Source organism: Apostichopus japonicus, chromosome 2, assembly GCF_037975245.1.
Source record: "Apostichopus japonicus isolate 1M-3 chromosome 2, ASM3797524v1, whole genome shotgun sequence".
NCBI classification, from domain to species: domain Eukaryota; kingdom Metazoa; phylum Echinodermata; class Holothuroidea; order Aspidochirotida; family Stichopodidae; genus Apostichopus; species Apostichopus japonicus.
In genome coordinates this window covers 10,758,664-10,783,469 of record NC_092562.1, presented here as the reverse complement: position 1 = coordinate 10,783,469, position 24,806 = coordinate 10,758,664, and the positions used below count along the sequence as shown (strand labels likewise).

General features: G+C 36.0%; 1 protein-coding gene across 3 annotated transcripts in view; it reads left to right on the top strand.

The window, feature by feature from the left end:
* The window catches only part of LOC139977741 (uncharacterized), a 33,677-nt gene extending 9,034 nt beyond the window's left edge, over positions 1–24,643 (top strand). For all 3 annotated transcript variants that reach the window (XM_071987326.1, XM_071987316.1, XM_071987336.1), the window contains 15 exons: positions 2,581–2,649; positions 2,847–2,987; positions 3,840–3,966; positions 4,754–4,871; positions 5,698–5,861; positions 7,161–7,284; positions 9,120–9,267; positions 10,344–10,436; positions 11,065–11,229; positions 13,462–13,627; positions 13,900–14,162; positions 15,228–15,407; positions 16,031–16,109; positions 16,615–16,720; positions 18,546–24,643. In XM_071987326.1, the coding sequence (XP_071843427.1) occupies positions 2,581–2,649; positions 2,847–2,987; positions 3,840–3,966; positions 4,754–4,871; positions 5,698–5,861; positions 7,161–7,284; positions 9,120–9,267; positions 10,344–10,436; positions 11,065–11,229; positions 13,462–13,627; positions 13,900–14,162; positions 15,228–15,407; positions 16,031–16,109; positions 16,615–16,720; positions 18,546–18,636 (2,034 nt within the window). In that variant the 3' untranslated portion in view covers positions 18,637–24,643. The remainder of the gene's footprint in view (positions 1–2,580; positions 2,650–2,846; positions 2,988–3,839; positions 3,967–4,753; positions 4,872–5,697; positions 5,862–7,160; positions 7,285–9,119; positions 9,268–10,343; positions 10,437–11,064; positions 11,230–13,461; positions 13,628–13,899; positions 14,163–15,227; positions 15,408–16,030; positions 16,110–16,614; positions 16,721–18,545) is intronic.
* The last annotated feature ends 163 nt before the right edge of the window (positions 24,644–24,806 follow it).

The window sequence follows — 24,806 nt, the reverse complement described above, 5'->3', positions numbered from 1 at the left end:
CACTGTGACTTTCCTATCATAAATACAGTGTTTATGCATATCGAGTCAGGTGATTATGTCACTGTGACTTTCCTATCATAAATACAGTGTTTATGCATATCAAGTCATGGTGATAACGTTACTGTGACTTTCCTTTCATAATTACAGTATTTATGCATATCGGGTCATGTGATTACGTCACTGCGACTTTCCTATCATAAATAAAGTGTTTATGCATATATCCATGCATGTGATAACGTCACTGTGATTTTCCTATCATAAATACAGCATTTATGCATATCGAGTCATATGATTACGTCACTGTGACTTTCCTATCATAAATAAAGTGTTTATTCATATATATATCGAAGCATGTGATTACATCACTGTGATTTTCCTATCATAAATACAGTATTGACGCATATGAAGTCATATGATAACGTCACTGTGACTTTCCTATCATAAATAAAGTGTTTATGCATATCCAAGCATGTGATTACGTCACTGTGATTTTCCTATCATAAATACATCATTTATGCATATCGAGTCATATGATTACGTCACTGTGACTTTCCTATCATAAATAAAGTGTTTATGCATATATCAAAGCATGTGATTACATCACTGTGATTTTCCTATCATAAATACAGTATTGACGCATATGAAGTCATATGATAACGTCACTGTGACTTTCCTATCATAAATAAAGTGTTTATGCATATCCAAGCATGTGATTACGTCACTGAATTTCCATAAATACATCATTTATGCATATCGAGTCATATGATTATGTTACTGTGACTTTCCTTATAAATACAGTATTGATGCATATGGAGTCATGTGATTACGTTACTGTGACTTTGCTATCATAAATACAGTATTGATGCATATCGAGTCATGTGATTTCGTCACTGACTTTCCTATCATAAATACTGTGTTTTTGCATATTGAGTCATGTGATTACGTGACTAACTTTCCTATCATAAATACAGTGTTTATGCATATCAAGTCATGTGATTATGTTACTGTGACTTTCCTTATAAATACAGTATTTATGCATATGAAGTCATGTGATTACATTACTGACTTTTCTATTTAAATACGGTATTTATGCATATCGAGTCATGTGATTACGTTGCTCATTGATCCATCAAGCAATCTGACATAAACAACTTCCCCAAACGTTAGAAACTGACAATATTCCAGCGGAAGAAACATTTCACCGATAACCCTGTTGTCGTGAGCATTTAGAGAATGTTAGATTTGAAAGGAAGAAGTAGGGTGTCGTTAACCTTGAAGTGGGTCAGTGGAGGGTGGGGGTGAGGGTGGGGTGGGGGGGCAGTGCTAAAATGTTACAAAACTTCTGTAGTCCAAGAAGATTAGAGAGCATGGTATATGTTGAATAGAGGGAGGTATTTATTTTCATCGGTATGTACTCGGACCAGTTTTAAAGTTTTGGGGGGGGGGTGTTCTTTCTAGTGATGGATCTACCATCATATACACTGACATGTAACCGAAGAAGAACTCGGAAGTATCTTGTCCGACTTTCAAGTTGTCATTCATGACCACCTACCTGTAGAACAAAGGTTGCATTTATTCGGAAGGATACAAGTTAGGGGAAACTTGTCCCATCATGACTTTCGCTAGATTTATTCGTAACGTGATTGGAAGAGATCTTTCCTTCAATTAAGGAATCCACAGAAAGACTAAAAGAAGGTGTTTGCTGTGTATATATGTGAGTTTCCTCAAGATTAACTATTAAATGTTTGACACAAGCTTATTTTTTGATAGTGTTGTTCTTCTTAGAACTGAGGTAAGTTACCATGAAATCGTTACTAATTAAGTAATTCTGGGGCTTCATTTTTCTTGCATCTTATGTTTGGTTTATATATATGATATATATATAAATATATATCTATCTATATATTTACATGTATATATATATATAGAATACATAAACATATATTATACATATATATATATATATATATATATATATATGGAATGGTTAATATACTGTATTTTCTGGTGGTTTTAATATGCAGTCCTCCAGTAGCTCTATTTACTTAACATTTGGGATTTTGATGATTGGTTCTAGCCATAGAGTACTTGTGGTTCTAACCACAAGTACTTTTAATACTACACAACCCTGAGAAAGCAATTTTCGTCACTGACACATTTCATTGTCTAATTATCTAACACTCTTCAATGTCTGGAGTTAACATGGAGATGCAGAACCACCATCAGGAAAAAGTTATCGGGGAAAAAATTGTCTTGTAGTTTTTTTTGACATTCTGAAAGTTTTTGGTGAATCCTTTTGACCTCCTAACCAGAGAGTTAAACAGGCTGATACTCTCCAAATTGCCTGTAGGACATTTAAGGAGTAGTCGAATGAGACCGTTTTCGAGAATGTTGAGAGAACGCTTTTGGGGAACACTTGGTAGTAACAGGAGTCCAGAAAATTATAATTATCGGTGACCTGTTTTGCTACTCTTTCTAGCCGATTTTGCAGGTAGTACATTGAGACACCGTACAGTAGTAGATGCATTAACATACAAACTGTAACTCTGCAGTGTCTTCTTCGTCTTCTCTCATCTTCAGGAAAGAGTCAACAACTCTTTCGAGACCTTGTTTGAGACGGGCGTCAACGAGAACAAATGGGATAATGTTGTAAGTACGATGCTTGCTCATTCTTGCTCCGATCAATGTATGCCATTTGGTCGTACCAAATTCACCGTCGGACAATTTAACGGGGAAGTGGGCCCGAAAATGAACTTGAAATCCAGATCGAGGAACGGGGAAATTTCATATCTATCGGTGGAACTTGTGTGGAAATTTGGAAGTTTTCATTCTTTTCTCTCTGGCAGGAAAACAACAGAATGGGTGGATCCTTCGTTTGGCCGGCTTTGAAAGAGATCGTCAAATTCCGGCGACAAGTGAGAGAATTGGTCCGGGAGAAGATCTTCCATACAGAATTACAGTTACCGATAACTATGGATAGCCCATGGGTTAGTATCGTGAAGTTAACATACAGTTTAAGATACATACAGGTAATACACGCAGTACACAATCAGTATTGATCATCATTAAATAAAGTCAAAAGGCGTTAAATACACAAAATGAAAACTTGTCTGTAAGAATATTATTTACAAATCACTAGTCAAAAGTTCTGTACATCGTATTGCCACAATAGACTACGACTTGAATGGAAGTTTTAAACAGATTTAATATGAATGATCTGGACATGACAAAAAAAGTAAAGACATTTTCCCAGTTTATTTGTGTTAACAAAGTCTCTTCACAAGACTGTCGCCAGATGGATTCATATCAAACGTGTGAGGGCGTTGTGGTCAAGTGGTTAAGGCAGTGGACTTGTGATCTAAGGATTTCAAGTTCGAGTCCTGGCCAGATCATTGCGTTGTGTCCTTGGGCAAGGCGCTTTATCTCCATTGCCTCTCTTCACCCAGGTGTATAAATGGGGACTTGCGAGGTAACTTGTAAATATATAGTTGAGTGCGCCGGTTTATGGCTGCACCCTATGGGAAGTCCCCTGGGGGACACGTGGTTGTGGTGCACTGTGGTGCCCCAGGAGAGATTGATTGAATTGTGCACATTTTGGTGTGTAGGTGTGACAAGTTACCAATGACCAGGGTTAAGTTGTGAAGTCGTGTGAAAGGGCCTTGGCCCTGAACAAGACTGTAAACCTAAATAATAAATAAACGTGTTACTAGAATGTATTTAGTGGATATCGTAGCAACAAAATTATAAACTTGAATGCATTTTGGTCACTTTTTTTTTTCCATTTTTGGTCGTGGAAGGAGATCCCCTTAAGTTCAATCAATATTTCATTTTGCCTCTAGTGGGGTCTGCTTATGGTGATGGACCACGATGCTGTACACGCAGAAACCTCATCGGTACTCATCAGACAGTTACCCATCCAGTTTCTGAGAATACCCGAAGGTTGGAGACGAGCACCACTCAGAGGAGGTGAGATCAGTTATAAACCAAAGCAGTAACAAGCTTTTAAAAACCGGTGAAATGTGGTGAAAAATTTCTTCTAGGTTCTACTATACTTGCCAGTTGGGTAATATCACAATCTTTTTTTTTGGATCACAAACCTTTTAGTTTACCTCTTGAAAGCATAAATTATCCTTTCCTCGTAGGGAATTGCGATCTCACAACTTTAATACTTCAGTTCATGGTGTGCCTTTATATGAGCTAGTCTTGCTCCCCTGATCTTATCACTTAAATTATCTCTCAGAGATTTCTTAAATTATGTTATCTCGCACAAGTTATGAAAAAAAGGGGATTGAAAGTTATTGTTTTGTAAATTAGAAAATTGATTAAAATTGCAGAATTGTCATTAGAAACATTGCATTTTCCCTTTTGAGCTGTAGAGGATAGAAAAGGTTATTTATTAAGCTACCTCACCAACTTGTTTCAGCTCCGACCATCATCCACACGCTCACTTTGCTCTAATTCATCGCTGATGTTACTCATCCCTAGAGTAAAAATACAGACTTACCGCTTGAAAACGTTTGCATCCAGTGCACCGTGCCTGTGGAACTCACTTCCAGAACATGTAAAAAATGTGTAATACTGTGAACGGTTTCAAATCAGCACTCAAAACGTATCTTTTCACCAAAGCATATATGTTATAATTGTTATCATTATGTTAAGCGCTACGAGTATTATTTCATAGTTTGTTTGGTGCTATATAAAAATTATGTATTATTATGATTATTATTATTATTATTATTATATTTTATATCAGCTGTTCCTGTGGAACAGAATCTCATGATTCCGGTCAAGTCCCAAACAGTCTCCATCGGCAAGCCCAAAGAATTCCCATCCTATGGATGGAATATCGACTACTCACTCCTTCAGATGAGGTAATAAGATGGATATAGAGAAGTAGAGTATTTTCGTATCCATGGCAAGATATGTAGATATGATAATGTCATAAATGATAATGTCCATGTGACCGGAATAAAATATTGAGTGATATTTAACCGACAGCGCTTCTATGTTGCAGCTGTAAATTGTATGCATGCCACGAAAGTGACCATTAGCTATAGGTTGCATCCAAAAACCTGCCGTTTGTACTGAACAGCACGTTTTTCCAGTTGGTTAGCTGAGTGATCAGCCCCTTCTTTTCGCACCTGAGTTGAGCTGCCTATTCGTCTATATTATGCAACTCATCTCACAGCTAGTAGCCAAATCACTATCAGATCAAGGCAGACATGGCAAGGTGTGAACAAATCAACTCTTCCAAACTCACCAGTCTGTTTGCAGGAGAGATACAGTTTCAGTATTAAGTTGAGGTCAAGAGAGCTGAAAAATGCAACCTATGGTTAATGGACTAATTCTCGTCATGGCGATTTTCATTCCATCTATGATTTGACAAATTGATAGATTTCAGTCACTTTACTTTGGCTCACCAAAGCCCCACCAAATCATTTTAACGTTTATTCTGTTGGTAGGTACAGTAACTATATATGGAGTGTATATACACTAAGATATCATTGTGTTGATATGATTTAGTATTGTCCTATCCGTAGCAAGATCTATAGATATGATAATGTTATAAAACAATAATGTTTATTATTTGACAAAAAAATTGATAAATCAAATTTATGGAGTGCATATACCATGATATCAAGGTGTCTCGATATGTCTGTCAGTATTTGTGTACACCACTCTGTATGTTTTTTGCAGAGTTCCACAATTTGAGGCGTCCAAGTACTTGATCAGCAACAGAGAATTCTTGGAATTTTATGACTCTGGGGGATACACCAATGAAGAACTCTGGACCCAGGAGGGCTGGCAGTGGAAAACTGGCCGTGAGTTGAGCCATCCGTTGTTCTGGGTCTGTACCAATGGTGAGTGTCAATTTTATTTTCTATTGGTAATTCCCTGCATCATAATCACTCTGAACAGAATCTTCAGATTTGCATATATGGAGATGATTGGTCCATTTTCATCATGGATGCATCATAACAATCTTTTCTTGTGGGTGCAAATTTACCTCAGTCAGATCCAAAAAACCGAGTGTGACTGTGTTTTCATACTACTTGCTTATATATGCTGTGCACAAAATCAGAATTTTACCAATGAGATGTGATACTATTTTGGCAGTTTCGGTGGCAAACCAAATTTTTCGGTTTCAATTAGTTTCCCATTGTTGACCTCTGGAGTACAAGATCAATCCTCTAATAGCCATGTTATATCCATCCTAAATACTATGACTGAATCTTTTAGCCATTGCTATAAGAAGTTGGTGGGGGGGGGGGTTGGGTTGGGGGTGGGAGTGGCATTGAGGTAGTCAGTGACTACAGTAGGTTTCATATCATATTGATTATGCTTCAGATTAGCTCTTTTAGTTTTCTCCAATACCCCCCATAATCTACTAGATTTAAGAATAATTTGTGACCTGTTGTAATATTTAATAATCTCACTTAATATATAAAGGAGGGTCCCATTATGAACAAAAAGGATCTTGAACTTGGCAGGCCAGCACTAGCGATTTTTACCAACGGAATCCTGGTTGAGTTGAGTTGAGAAGGTGAAATAAAAAAACCGGAGAAACCTTCTTAGACTGAATTTGTGCCAAATATGAACAAAACCTGCTAGATGTTAGTTGTTGGAAGAAACAATGAGTTTGTAAGTTGCAAGGGAGTAATAAATATGCCTTGGTTGAGAATTTCCTTAATTTGCAACTACTCACTGATATTATACAAATAATGAATGGTTATAAGTGCAATTAGCTCGGCTGCGCCTTGTTGAATGGAACAAATTACATCTTTCAACGAATGAAATATTTGCACTATTGCACGAATGGAAACCATTCATTATTTGTTTTATACAACACCTTCAAGTTTGGATATAATTGTATGTAAAATGCACTCATGCAACAGATTGTTTTGAACAGACAGGTTTCTCTGCTCTCTTACCATTGAAAAAAGTGCTATCAAAAAAATATAACACATGGTTCTATTTCATAGAGTGGAATAGAGCGGATTTTGCATGCAATCAAAGAGCAATTTACCAATCAAGTGACCAGAATACAATTAGGTGTTGTATAATGTGATATATATCATTTTCCAGAAGAAAGCAAAATCTTAAGAAGCTTTTCTGTCCTTTTGTTTTTGTTTGTTTGTTTGTTAAATGATCAATAACAGGGTGCAAATCTGGTTGTGGAGGGACCTTGGAGTCTTACAGTCACTGCACCCCTCACAGTGACGGGGACGCCAACAAGAAATCACCGGAACCAACTCTGCAAATGGACGGGAAAGATAAGTTCAGGTGAGTTGTATCATCACTGTTAAAATGAGGTATTGCCCAGAGCTGGATCGGGAGTGATTTACTAAGGGGTGTGCCAGAGCGAACAAGAATTACACTGATAGAAAAAGTGTTTAATATATTGATAAGAACACATTTAGGTTTGGGACATAAGAACATTATAAGCTATCATCACCTATCTGACATTGCTTGGACATAGAGTATAAACTATCATCACCTATCTGACATTGTTGGGACATAGAGTATAAACTATCATCACCTACCTGACATTGTTGGCTCATAGAGTATAAAACTATCATCACCTATCTGACATTGTTGGGACATAGAGTATGAACTATCATCACCTATCTGACATTGTTGGGACATAGAGTATAAACTATCATCACCTATCTGACATTGTTGGGAATAGAGTATAAACTATCATCACCTATCTGACATTGTTGGGACATTGAGTATAAACTATCATCACCTACCTGACATTGTTGGGACATAGAGTATAAATTATCATCACCTATCTGACATTGTTGGGACATAGAGTATAAACTATCATCACCTATCTGACATTGTTGGGACATTGAGTATAAACTATCATCACCTATCTGACATTGTTAGGACATAGAGTATAAACTATCATCACCTATCTGACATTGTTGGGACAAAGAGTATAAACTATCATCACCTATCTGACATTGTTAGGACATAGAGTATAAACTATCATCACCTATCTGACATTGTTGGGACATTGAGTATAAACTATCATCACCTATCTGACATTGTTGGGACATTGAGTATAAACTATCATCACCTATCTGACATTGTTGGGACATAGAGTATAAATTATCATCACCTATCTGACATTGTTGGGACATAGAGTATAAACTATCATCACCTATCTGACATTGTTGGGACAAAGAGTATAAACTATCATCACCTATCTGACATTGTTAGGACATAGAGTATAAACTATCATCACCTATCTGACATTGTTGGGACATAGAGTATAAACTATCATCACCTATCTGACATTGTTGGGACATAGAGTATAAATTATCATCACCTATCTGACATTGTTAGGACATAGAGTATAAACTATCATCACCTATCTGACATTGTTGGGACAAAGAGTATAAACTATCATCACCTATCTGACATTGTTGGGACATAGAATATAAACCATCATCACCTATCTGACATTGTTGGGACAAAGAGTATAAACTATCATCACCTATCTGACATTGTTGGGACATAGAGTATAAACTATCATCACCTATCTGACATTGTTGGCTCATAGAGTATAACTATCATCACCTATCTGACATTGTTGGGACATAGAGTATAAACTATCATCACCTATCTGACATTGTTAGGACATAGAGTATAAACTATCATCACCTATCTGACATTGTTGGCGCATAGAGTATAAACTATCATCACCTATCTGACATTGTTGGGACATAGAGTATAAACTATCATCACCTATCTGACATTGTTGGGACATAGAGTATAAACTATCATCACCTACCTGACATTGTTGGGACATAGAGTATAAAACTATCATCACCTATCTGAAGTGATAGGAGGGGGTGTGAAGGAAGGGGTAGCAGCAGTATAGTGTGAGGGGTATTGTTCACTTTTTGGTGCTTCTGTGAGTAGTGGTATATAGAGTAAGAAGATGGTGGTTGGAGGAAGGGGAAAGGGGAGAAGAGGTTTGATGGAGGGACTGTCCCTTATGTATCAACAACCCCATTGTAGATTGATGTGTGGCTGGTCCTTTAACTTACATCCTCAGATGTCCTACTTTCCATTTCATGCAATTACTCTGCTTCGATTGTTGACAGGCTGAGAACCCTCTGTGAAGAGATCGAGATGCCGTGGGACTGGCCCGTGGAGGTGAACTTCCACGAAGCTAAGGCCTACGCCAACTGGCTGGGAGAGGACTATAGACTGCTGACGGAAGCAGAGCACCACGCCATCAGAGATCTTCCGGTAATCTTCCTCAATGGCTATCCTTTTGTGAAATATGCATATGAGGGAAAGGTGGGCGGGGGGGGGGGGGGTGGGGGAGGATGGGGTGATTTCTCGGACATGAAAAAAGAATAATCTTGTCATCTTTCAGTCTCTGTTATCTACATATACCTTAATGTTTACACTAGGTGGCACATGGGGAGTAGAAGGCAGCATTCTTGGACGTTTTTTTATAATACTGCTGAATATTGTGACGGTAGTTTTAAGTACCATCTCTGTATTTCTAAGGGAAGATGTTTTTGGTGACCTTACATTTTCCATGTGCTCTGTTTGCGTCAGTGACTGTTTGAAATTACAAATTTTTCTGTTTTAAACTCCTAGACTTACTCCCCATCAGCTCCAAACTAGAAAGTTTGACTTTTGAAATATTAGAGAAAAGAGAGAGAGAGTAGATAAACAGTGGGCAAAGTTCCAATCTGAAAATACATCTGCCATCAAAATTGATTTTGCTTTACAGCAGTTGGGTACATTTGCATGGTAACTTCCCCTGCAAGGAAACAGCCAAATGAAAACATGAAATAATAACTAAACAATGCAAACATAATCAAAATTTAACCAGGCCTACCCAAAGGTTTGTAGCAGAATGTTTTTAGCCTATAGCCTAATTTGCATATTACAAACAGGGCTGAAGCTGTTCCTCGTTATTGATTGTTATAAATGTCTAATTAAAAGCCAGTTGCACCATTTTGAAGAGTTCTAACTGTCGTACACACCAGAAGTTGTGCTTTCTAAAACCGTGTATTCTTTACTTTCTCTTTCTTTGGGCGAAACTTTGTAAGTGGAAACTTGAGCTAGTCAATCACCCCCAGCTCCTCGACATGCATGTTTATCTGACTTTTTCGTATCTTTAACTTTTGTATCTCGATGAGCATCTACAGATGGCCTCGTTCCTTTTGGTTCGGAGATCTGTAAGAACAGTATAGACCACACCCATCAGGATCTACGCGACAGTGCTGTCTCTGAAATGCTGGCAAGGACCGCTTTCTGTCATGCTGTTGCTAATTCAGATAGATACCTTTTTCCTTTATCTTTCACAGCCAATCAAGTCAATGGAAGTGGATTGCGATGTACCGTGGGATCCCAAACTAAAACAGAAATACAACATCAACTTGAACTACATGACTTCAACAGTAAGTGGGCCTTTTTTTTTTATTCATACAGTCTAGTAACTTCATTTTATCATTTTCCATTTGTCTCTCTCTCACTCTCTCTCTTATTAGCTACTAGTGGCATTATCTTCATCATTTCTTTGTGGAATGTGATTAAATCATTGCGTAGTGACTGATAGCAATCAGCGTAATAAAACGTTAAGGTTAAAAACTACTATAAAACCAGAAATGATGTCAAACAGTAAATGGAAACATTGTGGGTTGATTGGTCCCTGAGTCTCGTCCCTGAAATACAAAATAAATGAATGCAAATAAATCACAATATTACTACTTGTCATAACTTTCATCCCCTAACCCTGATTTTGAATTTCTAAAATTTACCAGTATCATTTGGCCATTTTTAATTTTTTTTATTCAAAACTCAAAATGTGGTCTGTCAAGTTGTTACAAAAAAAAAAAAAATCCCCTCCCCCCCCAAAAAAAAAGAAACAAAAGGTGTGACAGATTTAATTAGGCTATTATGTTGCAGATTAGGCTATTATTAGGCTTTTAGGCTAATTAGCAGATTAGGCTATTATGTTGTAGGCTGTTATGTTGCATAGGCTATGTGTTGCAGACAGGATAAATATCTTGATGACTCTGTTTACAGCCAGTGAACCTGTTCCCGCCCAATAAGCTTGGCTTCCACGATGAGATGGGTAACGTCTGGTGCTGGTTGGAGGACCACATCAACGGACTACCTGGATACCAGTCCCATTTCCTGTACGACGATTATGCCAGGACTTACTTTGATTCCAAACACAACATGCTGTTGGTATGAATATCACTTTATTCAACTTTCTCTGATATTAATAAGTATTAAAATATATTTGTATGAAATAGCCCAGTCATTTAATTGCTCTTTTCAATACTAGAAATCCCCAAAAAATGTTTCTAGCACTGCAGGGAGTAATTAAGTCTTCACCTTTTGAATAGCTGATTTGTAGTCTACGAGTTTCGTCCCTCCTAACATAATGAAGATGGTAAAAATTCTGAGCCCAAGAACTGATATCCAACTTCAATAGCATTTGCGTAGCAATTTGCTGATTTTTGCATTCTAGCATTTTGCTATTCGATACTGGACCAATTATTTCGCTGCGATATGGCTTTAGTCCTTTAGTCCTTTTAGTCACCTTTTCAATTCCGTGTCACAGACTGTGCTCGTGATAGTGATCTGGAAGCTAAAAGGTCATGATCCGGTCGAGGTGCTGTTGATACTATGCGGCATGATAAAATGCCTCTCCCTATAAAGTTCATCCACTCTTTGTAAACCTATCCGGTCATGATCAACTCAAAGATGGCCCGAGGGCCTGGCTGCATGATGGGCCATCTTTCATCGCTCAATGAAATTTGATCAACTTAGTTTAGATTTTTGAGGAACTGTTCTCAAATGAAAAGTATCACAAACCACTTTGAAAGATAGTACTATAGTTAGATGGTAAGAATTTTCCGATAGTGCCTTAGAATTGTCAGTGAAGTTTTATGGCCGAGTGGAAAAGCCATTAAAAGAGTTAATATATACCATTATTCTGTTTAATATTCTTTCTTTGAAAAACATCTGTAAAAAACGATATCGATGCAAACGTTAAAGTACCACAGTAGTTCAAAGTTACTACTATTAGATCTTGTTAGCTTTGTTTCTCTCTAGGGAGATTCCTGGATTACCAACGGTTAATATTCGATCTTGTTCGCTTTGTTTTTATATAGGGAGGTTCCTGGATTACCAAAGGTTAATATTCGATCTTGTTCGTTTTGTTTTTATAAAGGGAGGCTCCTGGATTACCAATGGTTAATATTCGATCTTGTTCGCTTTTTTTTTTTATACAGGGAGGTTCCTGGATTACCAACGGTTACTATTAGATCTTGTTAGCTTTGTTTTTATGTAGGGAGGTTCCTGGATTACCAACGGTTAATATTAGATCTTGTTCGCTTAGTTTTTATATAGGGACGTTCCTGGATTACCAACGGTTAATATTCGATCTTGTACGTTTTTATTTATATACGGAGGTTCCTGGATTACCAACGGTTAATATTCGATCTTGTTCGCTTTGTTTTTATATAGGGAGGTTCCTGGATTACCGACGGTTAACATTCGATCTTGTTCGCTTTGTTTTTATATAGGGAGGTTCCTGGATTACCGACGGTTAACATTCGATCTTGTTCGCTTTGTTTTTATATAGGGAGGTTCCTGGATTACCGACGGTTAATATTCGATCTTGTTCGCTTTGTTTTTATATAGGGAGGTTCCTGGATTTCCGACGGTTAATATTCGATATTGTACGTTTGTATTTATATAGGGAGGTTCCTGGTTTACCGACGGTTACTATTAGATATTGTTCGCTTTGTTTTTTTATAGGGAGGTTCCTGGATTTCCGATTGTTAATATTAGATCTTGTTCGCTTTGTTTTTATATAGGGAGGTTCCTTGATTACCGACGGTTAATATTCGATCTTGTTCGCTTAGTTTTTATATAGGGAGGTTCCTGGATTACCGACGGTTAATATTCGATATTGTACGTTTGTATTTATATAGGGAGGTTCCTGGATTACCGACGGTTAATATTCGATCTTGTTCGCTTAGTTTTTATATAGGGAGGTTCCTGGATTACCGACGGTTAATATTCGATATTGTACGTTTGTATTTATATAGGGAGGTTCCTGGATTACCGACGGTTAATATTAGATCTTGTACGTTTGTTTTTATATAGGGAGGTTCCTGGATTACCGACGGTTAATATTAGATCTTGTATGTTTGTTTTTATATAGGGAGGTTCCTGGATTACCAACGGTTAATATTTGATATTGTTCGCTTTTTTCTTTATATAGGGAGGTTCCTGGATTACCAACGGTTAATATTAGATCTTGTTTGCTTTGTTTTTTTTTATATAGGGAGGTTCCTGGATTACCAACGGTTAATATTCGATCTTGTACGTTTTTATTTATATAGGGAGGTTCCATGATTACCAACGGTTAATATTTGATATTGTTTGCTTTTTTTTTTTATATAGGGAGGTTCCTGGATTTCCAACGGTTACCAAGCATCCAGGTTTGTCAGATGCTGGTTCAGAAGACATTTCTATCAGCATGCGGGTTTTCGTGTTGCCAAGACTGTGGATAAATCTCAGAATCCTCCAGTCAGATTCGTGAAACCAGTCGACAACTCGGAAGATGTCGGTGGGTGCAGCATTTTTGTTTTGTTGGTTAGAACAACTTTATCATTTTATGTCTATAATCTAGTCAGAAGGCCTTTCTTTCATCAAATTTTTTCAAGGATGCTACACCCAATAAGGAAAATTTGTAGCTGGTGAAGATTTAACTATCTAATTTTTAAACACTTGCCACTATTTGGTCAACATCGATGACCCTCTCTTTTAATAACAGAAATCTAAGACTTCATTTCCAATATTTTTTTCAATTTTTTTTTTTTTTATTCTCGTCTTCCACAGAAATTCCGTTCTACTTTCAAGACTCCAGCAGCTTTTGGTGGGAGGCTGAAAACAAACAGTTCCAGGACGAAACACCAAAGAGGGTGACGTTAAGGCTGACTGAAGAGTATGGGGACGCAACGGGGGAAGGGAACTTCTACCAGTCCCTTGGGGAGTTTTGTAAGCAGTTGGTGGACAAGTATAAGATCAGCAGTCACAGACTCTTAGATGTTGGCAGCGGCTGTGGACGATTTTCCTTTGAGATGGCACGTCAGTTTAAAGAGGTATCGTTGAAATGGAATTAACTCGGAGAGAATGCTAAATTCAGATCTTCAAATTTGTCTAATGTAAATCTGTTGTTTATCATCTTGGGGGGTGGTGGGGGAGGGTGGCAGAATAATTTGATAACAATAAAAATTGTTTTTTTCAATCTACAACTTAATCATCTGTGTGACCCTCTGGTGGGGGCAATGGGAGGTGTTGTGGCCCGGAGGACATAGCCTCGTTGAAAAATGAATCATCTGATTATGAAATCTTGCTTAGTTGCAAAATGGTGACATTACATTTTGCAACCTTCTGAAGTAATTTGTATTCAATTTATGTTCTACGATTTCTCTCCCCACAAATAACATTGAGTAATTTTTTTTCCCCTTCTCTGTCAAATTTTCTTCCCGAAATACCAGTTAAAGTTATATGAAAACCTTATTGATTTGATAATTTTAGACAGAACCTTAACTACGGCAAAGAAACACATGAAAACATGTACACTTTTGTACATAAAACCTAGGGCCTAAGTTTGATAGAATATTTCAAAATCTTGATGGATGGAAAACACACATGTATGCATTTCACCTTATTTCACTATGAGTTTGCAACCTCGAGTGTTGTGGCCGGCAGATAGACTACCAGCTTGCACCGTGCACGACCCCCAAAGGTCCACTCTCTTGTCTACCCATCAATTTAGATGCTTATCAGTTTCAGGCAATCTCCACATTTATTATTCTGAATAAAAATGATTGTTCATTTTCAAAGTATCCTAGGAATTTGGTGAGTAGTGTCCTGGAAATGAATCAATCATATCTGAGTCATCCCTCAGTTAGGGCAACAAACTATTTGATGTCACTGTTTTCCCAATGTGTACACAGAAAGAGGGAATCGATATCGTGACAAAAAAAAAAAAGTATTGCAGTTTTTTTTATCAATTCTAAGATGAAGCAAGTATACTGCAATAAACACGTTTCTCTTGCCTTTTCTACTTTCCAATGGATGGGTTAATAAAACAGAAACTTTCCTGTTAAATGATCGGACATCAAAAAGTGAGGGTTTGCATACTCTTTTTACATGTGCAGGTGGTGGGAGTCGACCTATGTAGCAACTTTATAGGTTCAGCTTTCACCGTTCGTAACAAGGGAAACCTAGACCTGATCCGGCCAGTGATAGGGTCGGCGTTGGACAACAATAAGTCGCTGAATGATACCATTGCCAACATCCACAGTGAAGTGGACTTCAGATCCATTGTTTTCAAACAAGTGAGTGTTTTAGACTCAGCATTTAAAGAAACATAATCATACACAAAACATGGACAAGTAAACTTTAACATGAAAAGTTGTAAATATGTGGCTGGGAGGTAAGTAGCTCATTGACTATTATCAAGACTACAAATATGCTCTAACACAGCTGCCTGCAAACTTTTGGGCCCACACGACCCAGGATCATCCATATGGACTGGTCATCGACCTACTAGACCACAACCCCCCCCTCCCCCCACCCATCCCTCAGACATGGATGTTCAGAATTCGTGAAAGCTAGCTTAGGTTTTAATTTAATTAATTTCAATTTAATCATTTGCTTGTTAACTTTAAGCTTGTTGACCAATACCCAATCAGGTGTAAAAGTCTTCTCTCAATCAAGTTTGAACCGTGTCGAACGTGTAATCTTCTCCATTACGTACAAAACGTATGTCAATGTACGTCGTTACTGTTTGCGTAAATAAAGTCCTATCCCGACACCGAACCTTCATGGAATACGTAGATACGGTTTCAGTGGTAACATGTTGACAGTGCTGTAAAGAACATTTTAATCTTTCAAGAAGTGGTCGTCTATTTGTAAGCCGTAATAAACTCATCAATCAATCTTTTTTTTCCGACCACAGTTCAGTTGGCTGCCGAACGAGCTGAATAATTTTGACTTTGTGCTTCATCAGCTGGCAGACAGAGTCGTCAATAAGAAAGGTACTCTACCATAATTGTATCGCTAGATTGGTGTGACCAGAATATCATGTCAGCCCTGAGCTAGAGTGGTGTTATAGAAATAGTTGATCTGTGCTCTTGAGTATTACATTATCACATGCACACGCCTGTCTTAACAAATAATTAAGTGTGATCGATGGTTATGATTTGAAACTCTTTTCAATAGATTCTTCAAATAAATATTTGCTTGCATCATTCTTCATTAGCATTTATATGTGTTATTGCAGCAATGTAGCTGTACAAAGTTTCCAGGTTTATTAGTGCATTTGCATTTAATGTCTTTTAATCTATCTCAATTTTACAGCAAAATGTTGAGTTTTTTAAAAAACTATAAATGCACTTTTGTCAAAATGGTTCACTCTAGCCCTAAGAACTTACAAACTCTGTGATGCAATCACAGGTAGTTTATAGTGCTTCAATCTCTCCACATTCTTCACTCCTAACTTTTATGTCTTGTTTTATTTATTTATTATTTTTATTTCTTCAGCTTGGTTTCTCCGTCTCTGGGAGCTGATTCACAAGGATGGTTTGGCTGTGGTGTTGTCAATCCAAGGACTTGATCAAGATTCTCTCAAGTCGCTGGTCGGCGAGAGGTTTGTATTATTATGCAACTACAACTACATCAATCCATAAATAAAGACAAAAAAATACAGATAGATAGTGGTTCTTTGTGTCCAAATTCAAATAGTGGTTTGTTGTAGTGGTTTGTTGTATTTAAATACAGATAGATAATGGTTCGTTGTATCCGAATACAAATAGATAATGGTTCTTTTTTTCCAAATACAGATAGATAGTGGTTTGTTGTATCCAAAAACAGATAGATAGATAATGGTTCGTTATATCGAAATACAGATAGATAATGGTTTGTTGTATCCAAATACAGATAGATAATGGTTCGTTGTATCCAAATACAGATAGATAATGGTTCTTTGTATCGAAATACAGATAGATAATGGTTCTTTGTATCGAAATACAGATAGATAATGGTTCTTTGTATCGAAATACAGATAGATAATGGTTCTTTTTTTCCAAATACAGATAGATAATGGTTCTTTTTTTCCAAATACAGATAGTGGTTTGTTGTATCCAAAAACAGATAGATAGATAATGGATCGTTGTATCCAAAAACAGAGAGATAGATATTGGTTCGTTGTATCGAAATACAGATAGATAATGGTTCGTTGTATCGAAATACAGATAGATAATGGTTCGTTGTATCGAAATACAGATAGGTAATGGTTCGTTGTATCGAAATACAGATAGGTAATGGTTCGTTGTATCGAAATACAGATAGGTTATGGTTCGTTGTATCGAAATACAGATAGGTTATGGTTCGTTGTATCCAAATACAGATAGGTTATGGTTCGTTGTATCCAAATACAGATAGGTTATGGTTCGTTGTATCCATATACAGATAGGTTATGGTTCGTTGTATCCAAATACAGATAGGTTATGGTTCTTTGTATCCAAATACAGATAGGTTATGGTTCTTTGTATCCAAATACAGATAGGTTATGGTTCTTTGTATCCAAATACAGATAGGTTATGGTTCTTTGTATCCAAATACAGATAGGTTATGGTTCTTTGTATCCAAATACAGATAGGTTATGGTTCTTTGTATCCAAATACAGATAGGTTATGGTTCTTTGTATCCAAATACAGATAGATAATGATTCTCTGTATCATGAAGATACTAATAAATGTCACAAAAATATGGAATATGACCCATTTGAATATATTACAGTAACAATGGTATAACACTGTATAAGTGTGTATTAATCATGAAAACATCACCATCTCAACCAAGAAACTGTTCTGATGTGTATTATGGTGCCTGTTGTATATATTCATATGGTTTGTATAACAAACTCCCCTACCCAAGTAATCTATTCATCATTGTGATCTAACCTGATGTCAAAAACGATGTTGACATGTCTATCCATTACTCAATCAAAAGAAGCTCGACACTAGAAACTATTCCATTAAGCTAATTTCTCTCAAGTCATCCTCCCCTACTGGCAGTCCCTACATAAATATATAACATATGCACTACAACTTAAACAATAAAAATATTTTAAGAAATTTGTTACACAATTTTCCATCCCTCCATTTTCTCAAAATTTCTCAAAGGGGAAGGTGACCTCTCCCCTGGACAACTTATCATCTTACTCGCCCCCCCTCCCCGCCACCAGTACACAAAAGGTTTTTGCATTACCGGTGTGTGTTATCGCCCTGCTTAATATCAAGCATGTACCACACTTCCTTTAAAAAATATGAGAGATTTTACAGCATATTAAACCCTTGAAACAATCAAGTCATAATAGTCTTGTTAGCCTCACGATATCATGCTTAGGATTATGACGGATTGTCAAACCGTGTTGGTTTTAACTTTCTTATTTTTCCTTTCCTTCCATATAGGCTTAAATGTATTGAATCTCACAAGATGCCCTTCCAGGCAGCTACTGGTGAAAAGACGATCGCCGTGGTTACGGTCTGGTGTCGTGCTTGAACTCGTCAATGGCGAAAGACCGTGTGACGTTTTTCAATTGATTAAAAAAAACCTTTATTCTATTCTTCATTCCTAGTTCAGAACTTGCAGTGTTTTTTGGGGGTTCTTGGTTTGCGTCAGTTTGTTCCATTTCATAGCAATCATGAAATATTTTATCTCAATAATTTTCTATATTTTAGGGTCTAAAATTGGAATTTAATCAAATTCCTTTTTTTCTCCTTAAATATTATGATTCCATCAAAGATTATTTCTTTTTATCTTACGGATAGATCAGTAAGCATCTTCAGAAGATTGCTTTGAGTATTCCCTGTTGAAATCTAAATATTGATTGTTTTTATGTTAATCGGTAATATTAAGTTCTTTCACAATCTTCAGCTGATGTTGTAGTAGTAATGTGTAGATTGGGCCAAAGGTATCCTTTCTTGAATCTTCTTGTATAAGCTATTACCCAACTCATCCCACAGTTTTGTGAGTTAAGTAGCAATGATAGGAGCAGCTTCTATTTGTGATTTTTGGTACAAGAATTATATTGAGACAGTACATCAATTGGATGCATGGCACAATAAGATCTTTAAAATGTGAACAGTAACTATTTCCTTTTCAAAACAAGTATCCATTTATCATGTCAAAATACTACATTAGTGGGTTGGAAAAGACTCCAGATTAAATTATATTTTTAATTTAATTTTGGCTTTGATTTGTGACCTTATTCACGCTCATTTGGATTTCATCTCTTGAAGCAAACGTTTGCAGAGATGTTACGTATAAAGCAGTAATATCTAGTGTAAAAGTAAGTCGGCCTGACGTTTCGATCCTAGAAGGATCTTCTTCAAATGCTAAATGACAAGTAGCAGTAACAGAAGGGACAAAAACACAGAATACAGACAGGTTCCTGAGCATGGTGAGCACAACCGTGTCGTTTTTACGTAAAAATGTAGTTCTAGTCATTCAGTTAGAGTGTGAAGGGTGAGATCCAACTATTATCCGTTCACTCCTCAAGTTTAGTAGAGCAAATGCTTGTGATTTTCATCCCACAATGTGGTGGCTCCTGATAGCCATTTTAAATTCCATGCTTCTTTGTTTGTTAATTATGGTTGAATTAATTTGAAATGTGAAAAATTATGTGTCAAATATTATTATTATTATTATTGTTGTTATTATTATGATCATTATTATTCTTTTTCTTTTTTGGAACCGAAAGATCATTCCAATAGGGCAACTTTTATCATGATTATTAAATGGTTCATCTTGTTCGTGTTTCAGCGTAGTCAAAGCAAAAAAGGTTGTCATGGTAACATGTGGTAGAAGCCTTAAGTGTGGTGGAAATAATAGGAATGGTAAGGTAAGTTTGCTTAAGAGCACTTTCCAAAGCCGGCATCTTTCAGAAGTTTTACCCTTAAGAACATTCCCCACTGCAGAGAAGAATTTAAAAAAAAAAAAAAAAATTCTTGATCTTTGTATTTTGCAGTGAAAGATGATTTGCTTGTACGAATTTCTAGGCTTGCGAAAAATTGTCTTAAAGTTATGTAACAGATAAAGTGATCTCAAACTGTTTGTTATTTTCCTGCCATATTTACTCAGAAAAATCTCTGATATGATAACGTTAAATCAGTGCTTACTGCAGCCTGGCTAATAGAAACCTTTTGGTATTGCGCAAATGTTTGATGTATTCTTAGATGGTACCCTAAGAGGGAATTTAAATTTGAAATAAAAACCATAAACAAAACTGGGTGATGAGATGGGTTCGTATATTGAAATCAGTTAATGATTTTCCTTCTGGAATGCCCCTGTTTAATACATCGTAATTTTACTTTGAGGAATACTAGAAAGGTTGGACAGAAATACCCCCAAAATATACTTAAAGAGTGAAGATGATTCCTGGAAACGTTTCTAGGGAAGCTTTAGTTGTAACTAGTTTTGATGTATTGAGATACAGCAAAGAAAAGAAAAAAACAATTTCCAAGGCTGAAACAGAATTTGAGGATGGTTGAAATAAAAAAAATATAATAAATAATATTGAAATATTTATTTTCTTACTCAATAATGCTGCCGTGCAGGGATTTTTTTTATATTGCTTTCAAATGACTCACTGAATGAAGTCTGATACAATTGGAACAAAATTCAGTAATATTTTGTGTACTGCAATATTTTAATGCTTGGCTAAAAGGCAAGAAAAACTTTTTTCTTTTAAGTTAGACAATACCTGAAAGTTAATTTGGTAATAGAAAGAAGATTAAGAATATGTATTTGTCCTTTTGGGTTATACTGGAGTTTGGGGATATATTTGATATAAAGGCTGGTAAAGTTTATGCAATTTTTTTTCCTCTTTTTTTTTTTTTTTTTTTCCGAAGTATTTTTCAACCACTAACCCTACCACAGTAACTTCACTACAATATATATGCTCTTATATATCTAAGTGGCTGGTCATGTCTGACAAGTAGGACCTTTCATCTCTCACTAAGCAATAAACACTTGGGTTCGAACACTACAGTCATACTATTAAAGTCAAGTATCGGCTGTCAGTTCTAAGCATGCAACACTCTTCTTCCCTTGCCTGGCGTATTTAGTTGTTTACTAGCCCACGCCACTCTGTGGACAATCTGTACAGATAATCGTCCAGTAATCACACCGTTTTGTGGGAAGAGAACAATTTCAAAAATATTGCCAAAATCCAAGTGACTGGATTTGCCAGGGAGGTTGTATAAGTTCAGAAACAAAGTTTAACCAATACACCAGGTTAATATAGTTGGCTAGTATATACACATATAAATATATATATATTAGATATAGATATACATATCTCGATACTTTTGATCATCAAAACATTTCTTTTACTTAATTAACGAGGCTATTTAGTCACAATCGTATATTTTAATAAACTAGTGCTATATTTGAAAAATGCTGAGTTTGAATTTAAATGTAAAACACAAAATGAGAGATTGCTACTAGTCACTTTTTTGGTTTCGATTTTTTTCGTCTTATTAAGTTTGTATTAAAGTCAGACTAGTTGAAACAAATGACTGGTAGTACTTTCTTTGTTTAAATCAATAATTGATATATATACATATATATATAATACATATATTTTTAATATCAGGGTTATATATGGTTATTGCAAGAGCAAGTGTATCATTTTAAAATGGACAAAAAAAGACAAAAAGTTGGATAAGAATTATGTAACTATGAATCATTAATACAGTCCACATGCAATACCTTGAGTTTGTACCTGTTTAAGGTTTAAGAGACGGTTAATGGGTGCAAACATTTACAACAGTACAATGCTATTTGGAGATGATAAGGAAATAATTATGTATGCTTAAATCTACCTCTCTTTTCCTTGGTTTCTATATTGCTTACAACATGATTTCAAAGTATGAATGAGTACATCTTGACTGGTCAGCACAATATGGAGGCATAAACCTTATTGGACAACAACAACAACAACAGAAATGGCTGCAATAACCTGAGACAATGAAAGATATTGTACTCAACAAGAATGAAAGAAAACCCCTCCTTGTTCCAGATTGTGTCATCATCGATTTTTATTTTCCTTGGGTGCAAACTGAATTTTGTATATATATTATTGGACAAGTTGCACAGTTATTTACGATTTTAAACAAGGAGAACACATCAGACTGGTCTTGGTGTTATCTCAGATGCAATTAGGACTCTTACCACAACTGAATCCTTTTTTTTTTTTTTTGGGGGGGGGGGTTTTTTTTCTTGATTCGCTCAAGTTTCTTGGTGATAAATAGTCAGTCTGCATTAAACAATACCTCTTCACTCAGATCCTTGTTTTTAATTTTTATGTTAACAAGCTGTTTTCCAAGTTGTTGGTATAAATTGCATGTAATATATGGAGATCATAGATTATTCTGCAATATGTCAATGTCTGCAAGCTCAATATTCATATTTGATTTTGTTTTTGATATCTCATGGTTTGGAAGCAGCCGTCATGTGGTTGTGAGTTTGACTTAGTAGTTGCTTTGTATCACCCAGGTCTGTACTATAAGTTTGTCATGGCCAGACTTTGTTATGACTTTAAATAGTATGATATTATATCATTCCTTTGGGTACTAATTCAGAATCATTTCCATGCAAATTTTTGTGTCAGCATATTTGGTTGTTAGTGTGATATCTCATATATATATATATTATTATATATAGATCGATACTCCATTTTGTTCACTTAATGAGAGATTGGTGTAAAAAGTTCTATTTTTTTCATATTTTTTTAGACAATTTTTTTTCTATTTTGATGAGATAACAGTTTGTATTGACATAATGTGGGTGAAGGTGCTAAATGCAATGAACTACTAAAGGAAGATGTTAGGCACAAAACTAAATCTGGATATGTCGGCAGACTGTAAATACTTTGACCGAAGGTAGCAGAGTTGTTAGAAATGATTTAATTGTTGCATGCAGTATACATCAGTCTTCAAGAGAGTTCAATAGTATCAGAGCTTCCAACATCACATGGGTTGTAGACCATCGAGAAGAAAACAAGCAAACACTGCTGTCATTCTAGCTTGTATTTCTATAACACACATAGTTTTTTTTTAGGAATGACCCCTTTAAACAACTATAATTACATCAATTAATTCATTGAAGACTGGCCCCAAACCGTGTGCGGCCATCTGAAAAAGTTAACTTTCCGTTGCTTGCAAGTGACGTTTTGTTTGTGTCGCTACAAAATGCAGACAGTAATGAAACGTGATACCTTGTTATCTTTAGCTGGACCCGAGATGTCCATCTCTGTATCGTTTGTACACTGTGCTGTGGGTATTGACCGCTGCTGTATGTACTGACTGTACACTAGTGTCTAATTACCGACGGTAGTAAGCTGTGTGTGTATTTTCTGGGATCGATGGTGGTGTTTAACACTTCTGTTACATGTCATTCGAAACTAGGTCAAATTACCGGCATTAGACATTTCTTTTTGTGCGAGTCTTCACACCCTTTAAACTGGCTGGAATACAGCAGTCTAAACACACTGCTGACCATTTAGGTCAGTTCCTCAGATGCAACACACAATATGCAATAGGAATAAACAAGTGTAATTTTATGACCTCCAGAGGACATGTTTGCAATGCAATAAAAAAATCTGGTCAAGGATGAAATGTATTTGGATGTTACCCCAACGACGCTCTGTTGGGTCATATGAAGAATTTAAAACTAACGTGTTTTGCCTCTGAGTTTCTAAGAGAAATTGATAAAACAATGAATTAAGCTTGACATTAAAGGTACATACTGGGGAGCCTGGACGACAGCCTTAAAGGAGCAGTCCAGTGATTGAACATATTTTTTATGTTGATTATCTTGAAAACAAGAAAATTTCAAATGCCTCTTCTCCTATTTAAACTATGATATATCGAGTCATCTTTTTCATTTTAATTGCAAATTTTGTTCTCACTTTCAGACAGTTAAAGAAAGTTAGTAAGTTTTGTTGAAGAATTTGTGAGTCTGCATCAGAATACATAATTTCAATATTTGTTTTGGTAACAGTTTGCCTCAAGTTTGATTGGTTTTATTGTTTTTATGGAGTTTTTTAAGACTTGGTGTAAAAGAGAAAGAAACAAATATATATTAATGATTGGTATGGGGAGTGAAAGCATTTTACACAAAGATTAAAAGAAGGGAAGAAAGTAAATAAAAGTGATTTCAAATTTATATGAAATGAAATGAAGGCAAACTTTAATGATTGAATTCAGTTCTTAATTAATTTGAAGACACTGATTGTATATTTTGGTTTTAATTATAATAATAACTTATTTTATGTTGCTTCTCAGCTGACAATGTCTTACTTTATAGTTATGAAATTACTTAATTAGTTATGAACTTTCTATGAAGCTGCAAACGTCAAATTGCGTGTTTCATGGAATAAGTTTGCTGTTCCTTTTCACAAAATGTACCTGTAGAAGTAACATTAATGTCACATTAATGTTGTTTACTAAAACATAAGAGGTCACAAATAATGCAGAATAAAGATCGCTAACTTTCAATTCAACCCTGCCTGTTGCTTCTGTCTTTTTCTGTACCTTTTTACCCTTTTTTTGAGTTTGTGTCGGTGAATTTATGTCTTCTAAACTCACATAGCAAAGCAGTATAGTAGATAGCATGTAGTAGTAGTAATAGAATGTCTTACCTGTATTGGGTTTGGTTTAACTTTC